The sequence below is a fragment of the Oncorhynchus keta genome, chromosome 5 (genome assembly GCF_023373465.1).
Source record: "Oncorhynchus keta strain PuntledgeMale-10-30-2019 chromosome 5, Oket_V2, whole genome shotgun sequence".
Lineage (NCBI taxonomy): Eukaryota > Metazoa > Chordata > Actinopteri > Salmoniformes > Salmonidae > Oncorhynchus > Oncorhynchus keta.
Genome location: NC_068425.1, coordinates 1,886,627 through 1,905,313, shown reverse-complemented (window position 1 = coordinate 1,905,313; position 18,687 = coordinate 1,886,627). Strand labels below are relative to the sequence as shown.

The 18,687-nt window shown below is 45.5% G+C and overlaps 1 protein-coding gene across 1 annotated transcript in view; it reads right to left on the bottom strand.

The window, feature by feature from the left end:
* Positions 1 to 1,825: 1,825 nt before the first annotated feature.
* Positions 1,826 to 18,687, bottom strand: part of prr12b (proline rich 12b) — a 31,993-nt gene continuing 15,131 nt past the window's right edge. The window contains exons 6-16 of the mRNA XM_052518299.1: positions 15,868 to 15,942; positions 10,959 to 11,714; positions 10,286 to 10,873; positions 9,905 to 10,021; positions 9,578 to 9,711; positions 8,432 to 9,408; positions 6,442 to 6,561; positions 6,030 to 6,127; positions 5,699 to 5,833; positions 4,792 to 4,887; positions 1,826 to 3,183 (exon numbers count right to left, since the gene is read on the bottom strand). Coding sequence (XP_052374259.1) covers positions 3,049 to 3,183; positions 4,792 to 4,887; positions 5,699 to 5,833; positions 6,030 to 6,127; positions 6,442 to 6,561; positions 8,432 to 9,408; positions 9,578 to 9,711; positions 9,905 to 10,021; positions 10,286 to 10,873; positions 10,959 to 11,714; positions 15,868 to 15,942 — 3,231 coding nt within the window. The 3' untranslated portion in view covers positions 1,826 to 3,048. The remainder of the gene's footprint in view (positions 3,184 to 4,791; positions 4,888 to 5,698; positions 5,834 to 6,029; positions 6,128 to 6,441; positions 6,562 to 8,431; positions 9,409 to 9,577; positions 9,712 to 9,904; positions 10,022 to 10,285; positions 10,874 to 10,958; positions 11,715 to 15,867; positions 15,943 to 18,687) is intronic.

Here is an 18,687-nt window from a genome sequence, read left to right as displayed (position 1 = left end):
GTATCACCACTTTTGAGTAACATGCTTTTTCCTCGTCCGACATGTTGTCATTCATTCCTCTGCGTATAGACTTCCTTCCCCCTCCAACATTTGCTGTAGTGTAAAATGCCTATGGTTTCTCACGTTGAAATTGAAATAAACCATTCCTGCTGTACTGCACTGTCACCGTGTCTGCCTTGGATAGGAAAAAAGAATCAATAGGGTTCAAAAATCCTCTGAAACTCTTCTGGGGCTGTCAGAGAGAATATGTTTTGTCAGCATTTTCACGCAGAATAAAATATGAACTTGATCGGATCAGAAACTTCACAGGCACAGACTTTTAAACTGATGTAACCGGGAACATTGCCGGGACATTAGCTAAGATTCCCATTAAGTTCTAGTTAAGATTTGATCTAACATTAGGATGATAACATACCAAAAGCATTGAAATAATGTTTTTCATAGCAAAATTATTTCTGTCTTCCTTCAAATGTTTTAAATGAAATATCCTTGGAATGTTCTCATGCACTAAAACGTTCCGTAATCTGTAATCACTACCACCAAACATTCCCAATAGGTTTCCAGTTCGTGTAATAACACAATGTAGCAGTTATGTCTTTAGAACATACTGCCGCAACTAAATGTGAGAGGGAACGTTCATGCGACATCAGGCGAATGTTTTAGACAAACATTGTATAATCATCCGCACAACTGGACCGTTTCTGATATGAGAACATTTGCCTCAACGTAACGAATGTTCTGGGAACTTTCAAATAACCAATTTTGGTTTGCTGGGGACTCACTCATACACAGCATCTCCTTTTACAGATTTCTTTCCTTTCTTCTGTCTCTTCTTCTTCTTTTATATTCCTTTCTCTTGGGTCAGTATGTACCTCTGAACTCCTACCCATTTTCTTATATCCCCTCCTGCCCAATCTGAGCTGTTTCATTCCTCTGTATTTTTTCAGACAATTTCAGGTCAACATACACTACATGACCAAACATCTCATGCCAAGATCATGGTCATTAATATGGAGTTGGTTCCCCCTTTACTGCTATAACAGCCTCCACTCTTCTGGGAAGGCTTTCCACTAGAGATGTTGGAACATTGCTGCTTCAACTCAGCCACAGGAGCATTAGTGAGGTCGGGCACTGATGTTGGGCGATTAGGCCTGGCTCGCAGTCGGCGTTCCAGTTCATCTCAAAGGTGTTCGATGGGGTTGAGGTCAGGGCTCTGTGCAGGTCAGTCAAGTTCTTCCACACCGATCTCAACAAACCATTTCTGTATGGTTTGGAGCTCTGTAGTGAGTGTTGCAACCGAGGACAGACACTTTTTTACGCGCTTCAGCACTTGGCGGTCCTGTTCTGTGAGCTTACGTGACCTGTGGCTGAGACGTTGTTGTCCGAGACATAACACTACATTTCAGTTAACTGTGGCACCTCTAGCAGGGCAGAAATTTGACAAACTGACTTGTTGGAAAGGTGGCATCCTATGACGGTGCCACGTTGAATGAATGGTCTTTTAGTAAGGCCATTCTACTGCCAAAGTTTGTCTATGGAGATTGCTGTGTGCTTGATTTTATACACCTGTCAGCAACAGGTGTGGCTGAAATCGACGAAGCCACTAATTTGAAGGGGTGTCCACATACTTTTGTATATATAGTGTACTTAACAATAGTACATGTTGTCCAGGGTTCCACAGTCAAATAAAAAGGACACCAAATGTCCCTCATTGGAATTGCAATTTCAGTGTACAATTTTAATTGACCCCAACCCCGATATGTGGTCAACCACACCCTTACTATAAATGCATTCTCTTATAAAGTTGTAGGAGGAAAAACAAACATTTTCGCTGTCATTTTCAAATTTTTATTTGCTTTTGTCAAATACAGGAATAGCATGTACAGAAGAGGAACTGGGCTTTAGAGACTCAAGTAACTGTACAATATTTACAGATAAGAGAGCTTGAACAAATAGGTAAACCTCCAAAAATAATAATTATCATAAACAACAAACAATTTAAAATAAAAACAGTCAACACAGATTTTATACGCTTTTTAACAGTTACACCTCCCTAAAACCACAGCGCTTTCTTTTAGAAAGCGAACAGATATTTATTTTAATTTATTAACTTCAGGTGTAAACTCTGCTCTCATTGTCTTTTGAAGAACAAACATAAAGAACACAGTTTGCTTAGGTTTTAAATACATTTTCCCCCCCTCACAATTTATTTAGGCAGACAGAAAAAAAGGGAACATCACACACTCCTCTAACCTCCCTCCCTCCCTCCCTTCACCTCAGTTTTTCTCCCCTCCACTCTTTTTTACCTTCAGCAATAAAAGGGGGACCGAGCAAAGGATTTTGGGCAGGCCATTTCATGTATAACCCTAACAAAACATGATTATTTAAAATAACAACAGCAAACAATCCCAGCTAGGGAGGGTAATTTCCTTGTATAAATAATACAAATCATAATTATTAATACATATACGTATATATATATAGTGTTTGTATGTTGGTGTGTGTGTGTGTATGTGCCCGTGCATGTTTGGATGTAGATCGCAATCTTTTCTGTAGTGCTGACTGATTCACCGTGGTCCCCTGCTTTCCCTGTTCGGGTCAAGTGGCAGACGTCGTACCCTTTCACACATTCACTATTTTCAATCCGCCTCCTCCGCTCTCCTCCGTCCTTCTCTTTTCTTTAGTCAAGAGATACTTTGTGAGAGAAAAACTAAACAAAAGCGCTAAAAACAGTTCATTTGTAGCATCCATTTTAAGTTAAAACTCAACCGTACTGACAGACTGAACATTGACTGTTCGGTCTTTCTCGCTGGGCAAGAACTAGAGTGGTAGGGTCTGAACCCCCCCCTCTCCATCTTGGTACAGTCCAGTGTTCTCCACTCCAACTCTCTTGCTATGTCTCCCAAATACTGTATACCTCCTCCCTCCCCACCCCTCCCTTCTTCAACCCACATTCTGCTTTCCAAATGGCACCCTATTCTCCATATAGGCCCTATGGCTTAGGCCAATTGTAGTGCACTATTTCGGACTGTGCCCCCTCCTCCCTCATCAGGCTTTGGTGCTGAGGGTCAGCAGGTCGATGAAGGAGTTGAAGAGGGTCTCCAGCCAGCCCTGGTTAGCCATACACTGCTGCACCACCTCCTCCTGACCAGGGTCCTCCGCTGCCTGCTCTATACTGTCCGTCTGGAGGGAATAGAGAAAGAGAACAGATTATATTCACTTGCTTATTTACAGTATATATACAAAAGTATGTGGATCTTCAAATTCAAATGAGTGAATTTGGCTATTTCAGCCCCACCCGTTGCTGACAGGTGTATAAAATCGAGCACACAGGCAGGCAATCTCCATGGACAAACATTGGCAGTATAATGGCCTTATTGAAGAGCTCAGTGACTTTCAACGTGGCACCGTCATAGGATGCCACCTTTCCAACAAGTCAGTTTGTCCATTTTTTTGCCCTGCTAGAGCTGCCCCGGTCAACTCTAAGTGCTGTTATTGTGAAGTGGAAACGTCTCGGACAACAACGGCTCAGCCGCGAAGTGGTAGGTCACACAAGCTCACAGAACGGGACCACCGAATGCTGAAGCGTGTAGTGCGTAAAAATCATCAGTCCGCGGTTCCACACTGCCTCTGGAACCAACATCAGCACAAGATCTCTTCGTCGGGAGCTTCAAGATCACCAGGCGCAATGCCAAGCGTCGGCTGGAGTGGTGTAAAAAGCTCATCGCCTTTGTACTCCGGGAGCAGTGGAAACGCCTTCTCTGGAGTGATGAATCACGTTTCACCATTTGGCAGTCCGACTGACAAATCTGGGTTTGGCGGATGCCAACAGAACGCTACCTGCCCCACTGTATAGGGTCAACTGTAAAGTTTGGTGGAGGAGGAATAATGGTCTGGGGCTGTTTTTCATGGTTCGGGCTAGGCCCCTTAATTCCAGTGAAGGGAAATCTTAACGCTACAGCACACAATGACATGCTAGACGATTCTGTGCTTCCAACTTTGTGGCAACAGTTTGGGGAAGGCCCTTTCCTGTTTCAGCATGACAATGCCACCATGCACAATGCGAGGTCCATAGAGAAATGGTTTGTCGGGATGGGTGTGGAAGAACTTGACTGGCCTGCAGAGCCCTGACCTCAACCCCATCGAACACCTTTGGGATGAATTGGAACGCCGACTGCAAGCCAGGCCTAATCGCCCAACATCAGTGCCCGACCTCACTAATGCTCTTGAAAGGAAGCAAGTCCCCACAGTTATGTTCCAACATCTAGTGGAAAGCCGTCACAGAAGAGTGGAGGCTGTTACAGCAGCAAAGGGGGGACCAACTCCATATTAATGCCCATGATTTTGGAATGAGATGTTAGACGAGCAAGTGTCCACATCATTTTGGTCATGTAGTGTATTTTACCATAGTACAAAACCTTTATTCTCAATTCTATTTCTCTAAAGCTGTAAATAGATGTATTCCGTCTTCAAGGCCAGAGTATAGACATGTTGCAAATACATCTAACATTAATTGATGTTATGCAAGTCAAATATCCACTCTAGGATGGATAATAAGGTTATTATTTTTCATATAAGCACAACACAGCCACTCACAAATGACAGCCAACCTTCCGCAACAAAAGGACTGAATACACAGTGCTCCATTTGAATTATTCGGACCACAATGGAAACAGGGAGAGGGAGAGAAACAGAACAGAGAGAAAGTAGAGAAGAACAACAATGCCGTAGAGGAAAGAGGGGTGTTGGAAGGTCAGTGTTGTGAAAAGCGATTGTGCTCCTGAGTCTTACCTCCTTCTTGCAGTTCAGGAAGGTGTGATACTTGTAGTGATGGAGAGAATGATAAAGGCTATAGACACGACACGTCTCTGTGGACAGCTTGAGGTCCTGAGAGTCGCAGAGAGACGGGGAAAAGGTATGGAGGGAAAGGAGAGAGAGGAAATAATTTATTAAGGGAATCTCCCCGGTTCTCTTTGGCTAAGGAGGAACCTGGGAAAAAGCCCAGTCTAGTATGTATTCACAACTTCCCATACTTTCAGAGGACCACTAAAAATAAAAAATGCACTTGAACAACGCTAAAAGAAGAAACATTAGCCTCGTGGAAAACCCGGTTTCCCTGATCGGGAAGCCTGGTGAAGTCTATGGCCGAAGGGGGCTAAACACGGGTGAAGACCCTGGTGTAAATCAGTGGCGCCTTGCAACACGTTGCTTGGGCGGGGCTTAACACACAGCACTCCTTCAACGGGCACGTGGGGGGGAGGGTTCTTGAAATGTAAAATCTCTAAAAATGTAGCCTCCGGAAGCCAAAGGACCATTCAAATAGTTTCCAAAGGACGTGACAACAGCGGGTTTTTTTTGGGGCGGTGTGGCGACGCGAGACGAAACGAGACAACTCAAGAGTAAATAAGGACGGTGTCATGGTTTAGCTTTGTGTGTACATGGGGCAAACACCATCCGGGCCGAGTTAAACCCACTGAGATGCACGTTTTATGTACAAAGCAAAAGTGACAAAACAGGTCTGGACTTTAATTACTCCAGTTCTTGTGAGACAGAATGGTCTCTTCTACTCGGCTTCTACAACACCTAGGCACAATTCTTCGAGGCCAGGGTTAGCCACGGTGCAGCTGATTGGATACATTGGCGTCAGCGGCGGGAAACTAAAGTCAAGGAGTTTCATGACTGGGTGTGGTTCACTCGCCTGCTGTTTGGGCGCGGTGCTCTTCTTGACGCGGTTGAGGGTTTTACGGTTGTAGCACTCGCCGCCGAGGTGCAATTTGACCGCGCCAGAGTCCAGGGAGTCCGCCGTCATTTTGGGGAACGTATGCAGAGTCTCCTAAAGAAGAAACATGTAGAAGATGGAGGGAGCGAGAAGTAGTCATTTCAACTGTTTTTAAAGTTTTCACTTGTCAATATGATAGTGAGAAAGTTGGATGAAGATTGGAATTGTACCATAATCTACACTTCCAAACACATCAGGCCCTTTTCATAATCAGGTTTCAGCATTTTTACAACTAAACAGACAGACGTACCTGGTGTTGGCCACTCATGTTGACTCTCCTTAACAGTCTCCTCTTTTGTTCGTTGAGGAGGCTGTCAATCTTCCTCATGGGCGGGAGGTACAACTCGTCTGGGGGCCAGAGTGGGAGGGACATAGAGTCCGTATGACTCATCTCATGACATCGTTCTTCCTCAATCCTATTCTCAAGCCTTTACTTTTGATCAACACTCTCTTTCTCTCACTCCCAGGGCTGGGGTCAATTCCCTCGGAATTCAGTCAATTCACGAAGTGAACTGAAATTCTAATTCCAAATTATCATAGAGAAGCATAGCGACTGATTGATTTTGTAAAAAATGTTACTTCTTGAAATGACTGAATTGACCCCAAACCTGACCAAATCATCACCCACTCATTTGCTCACACCATGACCCCATCCCTCTCACCGTCTGTGTCCTCCAGGGCTTGAATCATGTCGGGGTCAAGTGCTGTACTGACCAGCATCTCTATGTAACTCCTGAACATCTCCCTCATGGCTCGACTGTTCATCCCCCCTCTCACTGGGGCTACAGGGGAGAGACACAGAGAGAGAGAGAGAGAGAGAGAGAGGGAGGGGGGGAGAGAGAGAGAGAGGGAGGGAGAGAGAGAGAGAGAGAGAGAGAGAGAGAGAGAGAGAGAGAGAGAGAGAGAGAGAGAGAGAGAGAGAGAGAGAGAGAGAGAGAGAGAGAGAGAGAGAGAGAGAGAGAGAGAGAGAGAGAGAGAGAGAGAGAGAGAGAGAGAGAGAGAGAGAGGGAGGGGGTGAGAGATATAGAATATGTCACTGAGTGGGTTTGAACCTAGAACCAAGGCATTACATATAAATATACAGTGGGGCAAAAAAGTATTTAGTCAGCCACCAATTATGCAAGTTCTCCCACTTAAAAAGATGAGAGAGGCCTGTAATTTTCATCATAGGTACACTTCAACTATGACAGACAAAATTAGAAGGAAAAAATCCAGAAAATCACATTGTAGGAGTTTTTATGAATTTATGGTGGAAAATAAGTATTTGGACCCCTACAAACAAGCAAGATTTCTGGCTATCACAGACCTGTAACTTCTGCTTTAAGAGGCTCCTCTGTCCTCCACTCGTTACCTGTATTAATGGCACCTGTTTGAACTTGTTATCAGTATAAAAGAAACCTGTCCACAACCTCAAACAGTCACACTCCAAACTCCACTATGGCCAAGACCAAAGATCTGTCAAAAGACACCAGAAACAAAATTGTAGACCTGCACCAGGCTGGGAAGACTGAGTCTGCAATAGGTTTGGTTTGAAGAAATCAACTGTGGAGGCAATTATTAGGAAATGGAAGACATACAAGACCACTGATAATCTCCCTCGATCTGGTGAGCAAAAATCCCAGAACCACACGGGGGACCTAGTGAATGACCTGCAGAGAGCTGGAACCAAAGTAACAAAGCCTACCATCAGTAACACACTACGCCGCCAGGGACTCAAATCCTGCAGTGCCAGACGTGTCCCCCTGCTTAAGCCAGTACATGTCCAGGCCTGTCAGAAGTTTGCTAGAGAACATTTGGATGATCCAGAAGAAGATTGGGAGAATGTCATATGGTCAGATGAAACCAAAATATAACTTTTTAGTAAAAACTCAACTCATCGTGTTTGGAGGACAAAGAATGCTGAGTTGCATCCAAAGAACACCATACCTACTGTGAAGCATGGGGGTGGAAACATCATGATCTGTGTACGGCTGATCCGTGTAAAGGAAAGAATGAATGGGGCCATGTATTGTGAGATTTTGAGTGAAAAACTCCTTGCATCAGCAAGGGCATTGAAGATGAAACGTGGCTGGGTCTTTCAGCATGACAATGATCCCAAACACAACGCCCGGGCAACGAAGGAGTGGCTTCGTAAGAAGCATTTCAAGGTGCTGGAGTGGCCAAGCCAGTCTCCAGATCTCAAACCCATAGAAAATCTTTGGAGGGAGTTGAAAGTCCATGTTGCCCAGCAACAGCCCCAAAACATCACTGCTCTAGAGGACATCTGCATGGAGGAATGGGCCAAAATACCAGCAACAGTGTGTGAAAACCTTGTGAAGACTTACAGAAAACGTTTGACCTCTGTCATTGCCAACAAAGGTTATATAACAAAGTATTGAGATAAACATTTGTTATTGACCAAATACTTATTTTCCACCATAATTTGCAAATAAATTCATTAAAAATCCTATAATGTGATTTTCTGGATTTGTTTCTCTCATTTTGTCTGTCATAGTTGAAGTGTACCTATGATGACAATTACAGGCCTCTCTCATGTTTTTAAGTGGGAGAACTTGCACAATTGGTGGCTGACTAAATACTTTTTTGCCCCACTGTACATACCAAAATTGTATTAACACACAGTTACACAAACACACACACACAGTCCCTCACCTTGGTCCTCACTGGGCCCATCAGTGGAGGAGTCTGAGTCTGAGGGAACTTCCTTCTGCCACTTCTTCCTCTTCTTGGGTGGAGGCTCTGCCTTCACTGGCCTCGCCCTCGAAGGGCGCTCTGTCTTCTTCTCTCCTCCTCCTCTCTTCTCCTCCCTCAGTCTCTTTCGGTCCTCTTCACTGCTCCTTCTCTCCACCTTCTCCTGAGGTGGTGGATGCCTCTTCCCTTTTTCTTCTCTCTCCTTCTCCTCCTCTCTCTCCCTCTCTCGCTGTTTCTCTTTTTCCCTCTCCCTCTCTCGCTCCTTTTCTTTTTCCCTCCTCTCTCGCTCCTTCTGCTCCCTCTCCTTCTCTTTCACTTTCTCCCTCTCTTTCTGCTCTCTCACTTTGTCCTTTTGCTCCCTCTCTTTCTCCTTCTCTTTGTCCTTTTGATCTCTCTCTTTCTGCTCTCTTGCTTTGTCCTTTTGCTCTCGTTCTTTCTGCTCTCTCACTTTCTCCTTTTGCTCTCTCGCTTTCTCTTTTTGCTCCCTCAGTTTTTCCTTTTGTTTCCTTTCTTTCACCCCATCTTTCTCCTTTTGTTCCCTCTCTTTCTCTTTCTGCTCCTTCTCTTTTTCCTTCCTCTCTTTCTGCTCCTCTTTTTCCTTCCTCTCTTTTTGCTCCTTTTCCTTTTGCTCTCTCTCTTTCTGCTCCTTCTCTTTTTCCTTCCTCTCTTTCTGCTCCTTCTCTTTTTCCTTTTGCTTCCTCTCTTTCTGCTCCTTCTCTTTTTCCTTTTGCTTCCTCTCTTTCTGCTCCTTCTCTTTTTCCTTTTGCTTCCTCTCTTTCTGCTCCTTCTCTTTTTCCTTTTGCAACTTCTCTTTCTGCTCCTTCTCTTTCTGCTCCTTCTCTTTCTCCTTCCGCTCCCTCTCATCTCGCTCCAATCGTGGTGGAGTTTGACTGATGGCAGGGGGAGGTGGCTTGGGGAGCGATGGGAGTGATTGACGCCTGTCAAGGTACAATTTTTGTTGTTGTAATTTTGCAGGTTATTGCTTACAAGTGAATATTTTCAGATCTGTACAAGTGCATGGGCGTAGGGGATTCAGTTCTACATGGGCTTGGGCACGTATGAATCAAGACCCAGAGGAGTACGGCAAACACGCAGGGACAAACCTACCTCAACATGAGTCCAGGTCTGTGCCAGGGTTTACGTGAGCACACACGGACATAATCTTTTTTATTGAAATTCTCCAGGAACTTGACATAGAGACGTTGGTACCGCATCTTGGCATCGCCAAAGTAGCCCAGGTACTGTGAGAGAGAGAGAGAGAGAGAAAAATGATTGAGTCATTATAAACAAACAATGTGTAGCTTCAAAATGTGTGCAACTATCGTGACGATCTCATGCTGGATTGTAAAATCCTTGCATCCATTGTTGGATTGTACTTTGAGATGAAAGAGAAGGAGAGTGTCTCTTGTCTTAAAGGGGATGTGAGTAACTCACGTTACTGGTGGCACAGAACTGCCTCTGTCCATCTTTGATCTCGGGGCTGAACTTCTGCAGCAGGGCTTTCTGCACTCTCCAGATGGGTGGTGGCTCGCGGCCGGTCTGCAGGGCCATCTTGAGAGACAAAGAGAGTATGCACAGGGCCTTCAGAAAGTATTCATACCCCTTGATTTACTCCACATTTTGTTGTGTTACAGACTAAATATTCAGGATATTAACTTAATTTCTTTGCCACATTATTTGCAGTTTTACTTTCGTGCCTTTTACTGCAAACAGGATGCATGTTGTGGAATATTTGTATTCTGTACAGGCTTCCCTCTTTTCTTTTTGAGAAGACAAGACATACCACCTCCCACAGTAAATGCCAGAAGCCCTCACCTTGAGCGTGCCAATGTCCTCGGTCCGCACCACAAACTCATCTCTCTCCCGGAAGATGCCCTCGCCGCCACTCTCGCTGTCCTCCTCCTCACTCTCTCCAGCAATGGCCGCATTGTCCTGCTTTTTGGCCAGGTGCAGAGAGGTGATCTTGGGGGCTGGCGCATCCTCAGGGGTGGGGGGTGAGGGTGGGGAAGAGGAGGGTGAGGAGGAAGGCTGGGCCAACTCTGGAGCATCCGAAAGGGGAGGGGAGGAGGAGGGAGGGGGGGTAGTGGAGGGGGGCATTGCAGGGGAAGGGGATGGTGGAGAGGGCAGGGCAGGGGGAGAGGAGCTGGGGGGAGGAGAGGCGGAGGGGTGGTGGGTTTGTTGGGGGGACGGCTCCTGCTGCTCCTCTTCATCATCCTCATGCTGGAAGGGCAGAGGGGAGGGTGGGGAGAGGGGTGGGGGAGATAGGGGGGAGGGGGAGGAAGAAGTGAGAGGGGACGGGGAGAGGGATGGGGGCGAGGGGGGTACGGTGGCGAGGGGAGGCCCGGATGGAGAATCTGGGGGAGGGGGGGGTTCAGAGTATATTACATCTTTGGAAATGAACAACTGTTTGTCAGACCATTTCAGAACATCTGGGATTGTAGGCTACTCACCTTCCACTTTTGGAGCATCCAGCATCTCAAACTCAGGCTCTCTCCTCCTCCTCTTCCCTCTCCTCTACCTTTTTCTCCACACCCCTGCACTCTACATTCAGGTCTTCCTTTACCCTCTCTTCTTTCTCCATCTCCTCCTCTTTCTCCATCTCCTCTTGTCGTTCGTCCTCTCCGTCCATCCCTTCCAGTCCTTCCTGTTCTGGGGGCGGTGTATTTGCCTGTGCGTTGGCCTGTGTGTTGTGAAGTTGCATGTTTGTCTCTACGTCATCGTCTTGCTCCTCCAGTTCGGCTACGTCCTCCTGCATTTGGGCCACGGGCGGCGGCGTTGGTGGCAGCGATGGGCTCTGAGGTGGAGATGGGCTGGGTGGGAGCGGGGCCACGGCTGCAGTCAGCGTATGGGGCGTGTCGTAAAGGGCAGATATGGCCGAGGAGATGCTCTTCTGCAGGTCCTGGTTCTTACTGACAGAGTCCTCCTCCTCGTCGGAGGAGAAGGACGGCAGCGTCTCCAGGTTCCTCTTCAGCTCGTCGTCCAGACGCTTACAGGGGCTCAGCCCGTCCTCGCCCTCGCTACTGTCCCCAAACGGAGGGGGTGGAGGAGGGGGCGGTGGAGGGGGAGGCGGGGACAGGATCCTGCCCTTCAGGGAGGAAGAGTCTGTGGTTTCAGCTCCTTCCACTGGCCCTCCGAGGTCTTGTGGTCCACCAGGTCCAGATTCAGGCTGCTTCTTCCCCGTCTTGAGGAAGTCCAGGAAGGAGGCCATGAAATTAGACTTCAGCTCCGGGGGCTTGTCCTCCGTCTAAGAGGGAGGAGGGGGGGAAGAGAGGAGATAAGGAGAGGAGAAAAAAGAGGGGAGAGGAAAGGTGAGGTGCAGATAAGACCGGGGAGGAAAGAAATAAGAAAATTAATAGCAGGAGAAATGAGAAAAGGGTGTGAATGGGAAAAGTAAAAAAAAAAGGGTATATGGGAGGGTGATTTGTATATATTATAATAAAGCTTGGACAGAAACCAATGGTAAAATCTCCCTAAATGCTATATAACTGTATTTTTCCATGCTTCGTGTTGGGGTGTACCTTTAGAAACCTTTCTCTTCCTCTGAATAGAGGTAGTTCACCTTACCAACAGCAGGGGGGGTCTGAGGGTGGTAAGAAAATATAAGTGGGTAACCATGGCAACAGCTACCCTGGCAACAGCCTTCTCTCTCCTCTCTCCCTTTCTCTCTGTTTTATTGTCAGTCAAAGAGGCTGGCTGTCAATCATCTCAGACTCACGTCTCCGCTCCGCCCTCTATAGGCTGCCGACACACACACACACACACACACACACACACACACACACACACACACACACACACACACACACACACACACACACACACACACACACACACACACACACACACACACACACACACACACACACACAGCATTACACAGCCTCACAAACACAGCTCTATTTTGATACACACACACAGCCTCACATACACACAGCTCTAATGCATCTTCAAAGCAAAGCCAAATGGAGAGGTCATCTGTTTTGGCTGTCCTGACATTTTTTTTAAAAATCACTTTGGGACATTTTTCAGATGTTATCGGTATCCCTCTGGGCACACTGCGTCATTTCAACGTGGATAATTGGCTAATATTTGGTTGAGACGTTGATCAATGAGATTACAACCTCTATTCACCCACTCGAAAAAAAGGAAAAAAAAGTTAGTTGAATTTACAACGTGTTATCACTATGCTTTCAACCATCTAAAAGCACAACCAAATTCCAAAATAAAAAACTGTGTCTGATTTTTGGTTTAACCGTCACCCAAATACCTATCACCGCGCTTTCAACCATATAAACTGCACAGCACAGTTCAAATGGGACTACAAAGTCAGACTCATCTTTTGACTACTTTAACACACATAAGTGAATCTGTCCCAATACTTTTAGTCCCCTCAAGGGGGGACGATGTACAACAAGTGCTGTAAATTCTAAATGGTTCACCCGATATGGATGAATACCCTCAAATTAAAGCTGATTGTCTGCACTTCATAGTCTCATATTCATTGTATCATTTCAAATCCAAAGTACTGGAGTACAGAGTCCCCCCAAAAAAATTCAAATGTGTGTGACTGTCCAAATAGCTTTGGAGCTCACTGTATATTGTTATATACAACCCAGGTATTTCAGCAGTGCATTGTACACTACACTATAATTCCAAATGGTAGCACAGAGTGACTCTTTCTACTTTGTCCTATTGAAGCACACTGGCTGATGGAACATGATGATGTAGTATTTACAGCCACATTCATATATATGATTCGGTTTTAGCTTCCAACATAAATGTATGTCAAATTTGATACATTTATGGAGGGGAAAATATAGAAATGTAGTGCTCAGAAGTTATCGAACTATATACGTTACAGTAAGCAATCTTTTGGTTCAGTAGTTGTGTTTGGAGCACTTCGATTAAGTGATCGTTGTAATTGTTCAAAAATGACAAGAAAATCATTATCAAAAGGCAAGTGAACATTGCATTTCGAAAACCAGATACTTAGATTGAATGTGTCCAAATTGAAAGACTGATTTGGTGCAGTGAACAAGTGACATTGTGAAGGTCTGTGTTGGACTCAGTCAATCAAAAATGCCGAGAGTTGTGAAAATGACCCGCATACTTGTGAAAATTGCACCAGAATGTTGAAAATAAAACTAAACACACGCCAATGTGTTCTCTTTTGTCTTTCCACGACTTGAAACATCACTTGTGGAGCCTTATGCCCCTCTATCTTATTCGCCCCGCTAACCACAAACTCTAACTACACACACAAGCTCTCCTCTGGATGTTCGTGTTCCAGTCAACGTTAGCCTACCACTGTTCGGACTGAGGTAGAGCCTTCCCTGCAGCCTTCTTGCCTGGCGAGTTACCCTGAAGGCCTTCTTGCCTGGCGAGTTACCCTGAAGGCCTTCTTGCCTGGCGAGTTACCCTGAAGGCCTTCTTGCCTGGCGAGTTACCCTAAAGGCCTTCTTGCCTGACGAGTTACCCTAAAGGCCTTCTTGCCTGACGAGTTACCCTGAAGGCCTTCTTGCCTGGCGAGTTACCCTAAAGGCCTTCTTGCGTGGCGAGTTACCCTAAAGGCCTTCTTGCCTGACGAGTTACCCTAAAGGCCTTCTTGCCTGGCGAGTTACCCTAAAGGCCTTCTTGCCTGGCGAGTTACCCTAAAGGCCTTCTTGCCTGGCGAGTTACCCTAAAGGCCTTCTTGCCTGACGAGTTACCCTAAAGGCCTTCTTGCCTGACGAGTTACCCTGAAGTTACCCTAAAGGCCTTCTTGCCTGACGAGTTACCCTAAAGGCCTTCTTGCCTGGCGAGTTACCCTGAAGGCCTTCTTGACTGGCGAGTTACCCTAAAGGCCTTCTTGCCTGACGAGTTACCCTAAAGGCCTTCTTGCCTGGCGAGTTACCCTGAAGGCCTTCTTGCCTGGCGAGTTACCCTAAAGGCCTTCTTGCCTGGCGAGTTACCCTGAAGGCCTTCTTGCCTGGCGAGTTACCCTAAAGGCCTTCTTGCCTGACGAGTTACCCTAAAGGCCTTCTTGCCTGACGAGTTACCCTGAAGGCCTTCTTGCCTGGCGAGTTACCCTAAAGGCCTTCTTGCCTGACGAGTTAACCTAAAGGCCTTCTTGCCTGACGAGTTACCCTGAAGGCCTTCTTGCCAGACGAGTTACCCTGAAGGCCTTCTTGCCTGGCGAGTTACCCTAAAGGCCTTCTTGCCTGACGAGTTAACCTAAAGGCCTTCTTGCCTGGCGAGTTACCCTAAAGGCCTTCTTGCCTGGCGAGTTACCCTAAAGGCCTTCTTGCCTGGCGAGTTACCCTAAAGGCCTTCTTGCCTGGCGAGTTACCCTAAAGGCCTTCTTGCCTGGCGAGTTACCCTAAAGGCCTTCTTGCCTGGCGAGTTACCCTAAAGGCCTTCTTGCCTGGCGAGTTACCCTAAAGGCCTTCTTGCCTGGCGAGTTACCCTAAAGGCCTTCTTGCCTGGCGAGTTACCCTAAAGGCCTTCTTGCCTGACGAGTTACCCTAAAGGCCTTCTTGCCTGGCGAGTTACCCTAAAGGCCTTCTTGCCTGGCGAGTTACCCTAAAGGCCTTCTTGCCTGGCGAGTTACCCTAAAGGCCTTCTTGCCTGGCGAGTTACCCTAAAGGCCTTCTTGCCTGGCGAGTTACCCTAAAGGCCTTCTTGCCTGGCGAGTTACCCTAAAGGCCTTCTTGCCTGGCGAGTTACCCTAAAGGCCTTCTTGCCTGGCGAGTTACCCTAAAGGCCTTCTTGCCTGGCGAGTTACCCTAAAGGCCTTCTTGCCTGGCGAGTTACCCTAAAGGCCTTCTTGCCTGGCGAGTTACCCTAAAGGCCTTCTTGCCTGGCGAGTTACCCTAAAGGCCTCTTGCCTGGCGAGTTACCCTAAAGGCCTTCTTGCCTGGCGAGTTACCCTAAAGGCCTTCTTGCCTGGCGAGTTACCCTAAAGGCCTTCTTGCCTGGCGAGTTACCCTAAAGGCCTTCTTGCCTGGCGAGTTACCCTAAAGGCCTTCTTGCCTGGCGAGTTACCCTAAAGGCCTTCTTGCCTGGCGAGTTACCCTAAAGGCCTTCTTGCCTGGCGAGTTACCCTAAAGGCCTTCTTGCCTGGCGAGTTACCCTGAAGGCCTTCTTGCCTGGCGAGTTACCCTAAAGGCCTTCTTGCCTGGCGAGTTACCCTAAAGGCCTTCTTGCCTGGCGAGTTACCCTAAAGGCCTTCTTGCCTGGCGAGTTACCCTAAAGGCCTTCTTGCCTGGCGAGTTACCCTAAAGGCCTTCTTGCCTGGCGAGTTACCCAGCGCTGAAGGGATCTCTGAGTTATATGACTTGTGAAATATGAGTAATGAATTATAGATGACACTGTGAGTTATGCGGAGGCGTAGGTAGGAACGGATTGAGTTTTCTCACCGTGTTGGAGAGCTTCTGCATGGCAGCCCAGGCCTCTGGGGTCAGCTGCTCATCCATGTCCCTTTCCCACGTCATCTGTGGCGCCCACAAAGCAATGACATTAATCACACGTTCCAAAAACGAAACCCCACATTCAATTGAAAGCAGTGTCCGGCCCGCTTGTTTCATGGGGTAACATTTACATTTCTGGCATATCGGCACTGCTGTGTGCTACAAGAGAGGTTTTAACGAATGATTCAATTGATGACTGATGAATTGATTGATTGATTGATTGATTGATTGATTGATTGATTGATTGATTGATTGATTGACTTTGCATTGTTGTTTAGTTGAGGTCATATTCCCGGTTCTATAGAGTGATGTGAGAAAACCAGTCGCCACCGTTTCGGCTGTTCAACGTCAATATGGACATCTGAACACACTTGAATAAGACAAAACAACAGTCTCTGTTGCACCCCTGTGAAAATGTTCTCTCTCGTCAATTCAACTTACCGCATTATGTTTAAAAGGGCATTAGAGTCAATTGATACCAGTATATATTTGTAATTACAACCGCTTTACAATGAGTAAAAGGCAAGTGATGAGAGTTGGGGAGGGATTGAATTAGATGGGGGATTCCGCTCCTCACCCCCCTAACCCTGCAAATCGCGCAGAAATCTACACTGTTCATTTCATTGGCCACTTTCCTGTGTCCACACTCTCCCTGTTGCTGAGGCAACAGCCACCATTTTACTTTTACCATGACCAACCAGCAGACATCAACAGATGGAATCCAGAACATCAAAATCACACAAAAAGACTCCATCTTATCCATCTCCAGCCCAACATAAGAAATACATTCAAAAGCCCCCCCCCATACCATACATGGCTGGCAGCTGTTACACTTAACGCTCAGATTACAATCACATATTGATAGAGGATGAGGTGACTAAGTGCTTTGAGCACCTGGAAAAGGGCAGTGTACCATCTTAATGACTTCCTATGAGATTCCAACCATTATTATACAAAATAACGAATATAAATAAATATACAGTGCCTTCAGAAAGTATTCACACCCCTTGACATTTTGTTGTGTTACAGTATGAATTTAAAATGGATTCAATTGAGATGTTAACAATAACCCATAATGTCAAAGTGGAATTGTGTTTTTCCCGAAGTGTTTACAAATGAATAGTCAATAAGTATTTCAACTCTTTGTTATGTCAAGCCTAAATACTGCAAGTTCAGGACTACAAATGTGCTCTAAAAGTCACATAAGAAGTTGCATGTACTCACTCTGTGAAATAATAGTGTTTAACATGATTTGGAATGACTACCTCATCTCTGTACCCCACACATACAATTATCTGTAAGATCCCTAAGTCGAGCAGTACATTTCAAACACAGATTCAACCACAAAGACCAGGGAGGTTTTCCAATACCTCGCAAAGGAGGGCGCATATTGGTAGATGGGTCAAAATAAAATAAAAAGAAAGCAGACATTGAATATCCCTTTGAGCATAGTGAAGTTATTAATTCCACTTTGGATGGTGTATCAAAACACAAGGTCAAATCTACACTGGGGCTGCTTACCAAGAAGACACAATGTTCCTGAGTGGTCGAGTTACAGTTTCGACATAAATCGTCTTGAAAATATGGCAATTCTTGAAAATGGCTGTCTTTACCCAGAAAGACCCACAGCTGTAATCGTTGCCAAAGGTGATTCTAACATATATTGACTCAGGGGTATGAATACCTAATATAGATTTTATATTTCTGTATTTCATTTTCAATACATTTGCCAACATTTCTAAAAACATGTTTTCACTTTGTCATTATGGGATATTTTGTGTATATGGGTGAGATTTAAAAAAATATTGAATCCATTCTGAATTCAGGCTGTAACACAACAAAATGTGGAATAATGGGCATTCATATTTTCTGAAGGCACTGTAAATATTGAATTTAAATTATATAAAGTCAGTTGTAGATTAAAAACATACTCATTATCACATCTGGCAGATGTCCAAGTTATTTTTTGGGCCTAATTGTTCATATCAGAAATATTTCAGTTTTCTTTGCAAAATGTTTGTCAGTTTTAATTTCCCCTCTGAAAGAGAGACAAGTGATCCCTCCCTCCCAAGCTGGTGTGTATAAGGTGACAGGAAAGAGGAGAAAACTCTCAGGTTTAGTCACACACCACAGAGCGTCAATCCCCCAAAACACACTTCAAATACCTTTATCATTCTCAGAGACGAATCCCAAATTCACCACTTTGAAGTGAGAAGCTCTGCCGAACATGAATAATTTAAAAAAGATATCAGGTACACCCACTAATGAGAAGGAATCTCTTTCCGAAACCTCAGATACTGTAGCTACAGTGCATAACAACAAATCAACAGTGAAGTACTGACCAGGGAGTTCAGTAGAAAAATAAACATCATTGCTGATGAAATATATTTAAAAAACATCTTTATTTAAAAAAAAAATCAAAGCAATGCATCACTACTGATTCTCTGAAACTATCCTTTAGTGTCTTATAGAGAGAGGCCTACCTATCACCCTTGCCCAAGGATGTACAGGTAGTGGTAAATAAGTTTGGATAAAGCTGAACACTGGTCAAAATGACAGATGGTGAGTGACGTAAACATTAAAGCAAACAATAACTTAATAGGTACTGTCATGATGTTGGCCTGGGGGTTGGTTTATGACCGTCATAAATACCTCTTCCCCCCTTTTTCCTCTCTCTACCCTACTAAGGTTACATTTGCAAAACCCCTTGGTTAACATAGAGATTCTGGGAATGTCAGAAGGTGGGGGGAAATGAACAATATTCTGGTA